At 47.5% G+C, this 4035-nt stretch overlaps 1 protein-coding gene across 1 annotated transcript; it reads left to right on the top strand.

Annotated features, from left to right (window-relative positions):
• Window positions 1–1196: 1196 nt before the first annotated feature.
• On the top strand, window positions 1197–2783 carry LOC149356223 (uncharacterized). Its single transcript, XM_089576282.1, has one exon. It carries the CDS (start codon window positions 1197–1199, stop codon window positions 2781–2783), a length of 1587 nt encoding a protein of 528 aa, XP_089432408.1.
• The last annotated feature ends 1252 nt before the right edge of the window (window positions 2784–4035 follow it).

The raw sequence follows: 4035 nt of genomic DNA, 5'->3' as shown, positions 1-4035 counted from the left end.
AGAAGCGATTCCCGGAGCGACTCCCTGAGCGATACGCTCAACGTTTCCCTGAGACTTCTCAGTTTTTACCTTGTTTGTCATTTTTGTAAATAATCATGTAATTATGTAAATACAGTTTTTCCTTCACTTCCCCTACTCCCCGTCTCTGGCCCACGTTCCTTCCTCCTTCGGCACTGCGGCGGTGCTCCTGGATCCGATGCCTGGTGGGACACGCTACTAGCTCGGTAAAACATATCAATACCGCTTCCTTGGCTGAAGGCCTCCGGTTGCGGTGCGAACACAGGTCCTCTGCTCTTGGTCAGCCGAGGAAAAGGTCAACAACCGAGGAGTGTCTGAGAGGCAGAATTGGTGGCACTCCTCGTGCCTCTGAAAGAGTGAGCACGGAGAAGTTTTACTGCGACAGCTGTATCTCCACCCTCCAAAAGAATGGTGGTCCGTCCGCACCGCTTAATATAAACGTGGTTTAAGGGTATTTAAAGTGGGAATGAGGTCGACGCTATACAAATAGTGATCTGAGTAATCACTATATTATTTTTCGCTTTTTGATTACGTCAACTTCATTACGTCAGCAAGAGAGTGAATTATGGCGGAAAAACTTGATTTAACTATCTCAATTTAAGCGATTCATATTCGCCTTCCTTACCGGCTTCTGGTGGCGACACCTGCGCTGTGTATTGAATCGAAAATCATCACTACGAGGGTCGGAGCCGAGCTTCCCGTATGCCGTATGCCACGACCGTATGCCACGACCGACTGACCATCCGCCCTCAAACGCATTAAAGTGGCATGATGCAACCAAGTGTTGTCTTCTGCACAGGAAGCCTCACCCCCTCCGGAAGTGTCGCGCATTCAGGGAAAGGCCGCTGGATGAACGATAATGTTTGCTGAAAAATTTTGGGATATGCTACAGGTGCTGCGCTTCGACAGACCACTTTGCAAGACACTGCAAAACAATTCTGAAATGTGACGATTGTGGTAGCGATCGGCATGCCACGGCGCTTCGTGCTGGAAATGTCAGCCACAGGCCTCCTGTAGCTCAGAACGATGCTGAAGATGCAATTCTAGACAAGGATTTTGCACTTGAGGTGTCATCCAAGTGCACGGAGGTCTGCGGTCGAAGCAACTGTGTCAAGTCCTGCTCTAAGATCTGCTTGGTGAAAGTCAGTCATCCGACTCAGCCTCATAAGACTGCAAAAATGTATGCCATCTTAGACGACCAGAGCAACAGGTCCCTTGCAAGAACAGAGTTCTTCGACATTTTCGGGCTCAATGGTGACAGTTCCCCCTACACACTGAGGACATGTGCTGGAACTACGGAGGCAATAGGAAGAAGGGCGTCTGGCTTTCTCATAGAAGACATTCATGGCTCCGTGAAGCTTCCCTTACCAACGCTTATCGAATGCAACGAAATGCCTAACAACAGGACCGAGATTCCAACACCGGAAGTGGCATTGCATCACCCTCATCTCAGAGCTGTTGCTAAATTCATTCCTTGTTTGGACCCGGAGGCCAAGATTCTACTTCTCCTCGGGAGAGACATCCTCAGAATACACAAGGTTCGACAACAGCGCAACGGACCGGCTGATGCGCCATTTGCTCAGAAACTGGATCTGGGATGGGTCATCGTAGGAAATGTCTGCATAAGTCGAAGTCGCACACCGGACTGTGTCAGCAACCTCAAAACAAACGTCCTCGAAAATGAACGTCCCTCCCTTTTCGAGCCATGTGAGAACCATTTCTTGGTCAACGAGAAACTCACTGTCATGGAGGGGTCGACACACTGCTTCCAACCAGCTCAGCACGCTGCTAGGAAACACAGCTATGACGATGGGATCGCTGAAACGCTGTTCCAGACAACGGAGGATGACAACAGACCTTCACTTTCTGTCGAGGACAGGAAGTTCTTGAAGCTGATGGACGACGAGTTCTCAAAGGACAAATCCAACAGTTGGATAGCGCCTCTCCCCTTTCGTTCTCCAAGGCCATGGCTTCCGAATAATAGGTGCTTGGCCGAGCCGAGGCTCACAGCTGTCGTACAGACCTTGAAGAGAAAGCCAGAACTTAGGGAACAATTCACGAGCTTCATGGACAAGATGTTCAAGAATGGCCATGCCGAAGAAGCTCCACCGGTTCAAGAAGGAGAAGAGTGTTGGTACCTCCCCATCTTTGGTGTTTGCCACCCACGAAAACCCGGCGAAACACGAGTTGTGTTCGACTCCAGTGCACAGTTCAAAGGCGTGTCTTTAAACAGTGTGCTGCTTACCGGTCCAGACTTGATCAACAGCCTGCTGGGAGTGCTCATCCGATTCCGGAAGGAACCCGTGGCCATAACTGTGGACATTAAGCACATGTTCTACTGCTTCCTGGTGCGAGACGACCACCGAAATTATCTAAGATTTCTGTGGTTCTGCAACAACAAAATCTACAGTGACGTGGTGGAGTACCGAATGAAGGTACATGTGTTTGGAAATAGTCCTTCACCAGCAGTTGCAACCTATGGGCTGCGGAGAACAGCACGAGAAGGAGAGGAAGAATTTGGCAGCGACGTCAGGCAGTTCATCGAGGGGGATTTCTATGTGGACGATGGGTTGAAGTCTCTCTCTACAGACAAGGAAGCCATCAGCCTGATACGCCGCACACAACAGATGTTGGCCGCGTCAAACCTCAAGCTCCACAAAATAGCCTCTAACTGCCCTACAGTGTTGGAAGCATTTCTAGAAAAAGACCGTGCCAAGGATTTGAAGGATCTTGACTTGTGCAATGACACGCCGCCAATCCAATGAAGTCTGAGAGTTTCTTGGAACCTGAAGAAGGATGTCTTCACATTTACGACTCCAATCCAAGAGAAGCCATTCACTCGACGCGGTGTCTTGTCAGTGGTGAATAGCCTGTACGACCCACTTGGGTTTGTTGCTCCAGTCATCGTTCAAGGGAAGTCCCTCCTCCGAGAGCTGGTCGTTGAGACATGCGACTGGGACTGTCCACTTCCTGACGACAAGAGGGCCGCGTGGGAGACGTGGAAAGACTCCCTGCAATTGCTCGAGCAGCTGGACATACCTCGCACCTATTTCCCTGCCTCACTCACTACCGCACAGCGCAAGGAACTGCACGGTTTTTTCGAAGGTATATGAAAAGGTTATTCTAAAAAGAATGGATAGCTTTTTTACTAAACACAGCTTGCTAACAGATTCACAGTTTGGGTTTCGAAAAGGACGCTCTACCGAATCTGCTCTCCTCTCACAAAAAGAATTTATCTTGCAAAATTTTGAACGCAAATGTCTAACTCTCGGTATCTTTGTTGATTTCAGTAAGGCTTTTGACTTTCTTAACCACACTATTTTGCTTGCTAAACTAGAAATGTATGGTGTTCGAGGAATGTGTCTCCATCTTCTACGGTCATACCTCACTGATCGAAAGCAGGCTGTTTTCTGTGATGAACATGGATCCACTCTCCAGGCTATAAACTGTGGCGTGCCTCAGGGCAGCCTTTTAGGTCCTTTTCTCTTTAACGTATATATAAATGACCTCGTAAACATTGACAGTGACGTTAAATTCATTCTGTACGCAGATGACACCAGTATTTTCTTAACGGGCTCCTCAACAGATCATTTATTAAATCGCGGTAATGCTGTTCTTAAAACTTTGCATGCGTGGTCCGTTCAAAATGGGTTGTCTATTAATACCAATAAATCTAAAGCTGTTTTCTTCAGACCTAAAAACATCAAAATTAACTTAAACGATGATCTTCAACTTGGTAACCATAAAATAGAAATAGTGGACACCTTCAGATCACTCGGGGTAATTTTTGACGCCTGTATGAGCTGGACCGCACACGCAACACATCTTCGTAAGAAATTAGCTCCTTCCGTTGGTTTTCTTGCTCGGTACCGCACTGAATTTCCTCCCTGTATAAAACGAATGATTTATCATGCCCTATTCCAATCACACATTAACTATTGCCACATAGTTTGGGCTACCACATCCAAAACAAATCTACAGAAAATTCTAATTCTCCAAAAGAAAGCTATTAGGATT

This window comes from Amblyomma mixtum, chromosome 3 (assembly GCF_055824585.1).
Source record: "Amblyomma mixtum isolate Tamu chromosome 3, ASM5582458v1, whole genome shotgun sequence".
Lineage (NCBI taxonomy): Eukaryota > Metazoa > Arthropoda > Arachnida > Ixodida > Ixodidae > Amblyomma > Amblyomma mixtum.
Note: the sequence above shows the minus strand (reverse complement) of the source record. Positions and strands in the feature narration are given on the sequence as shown.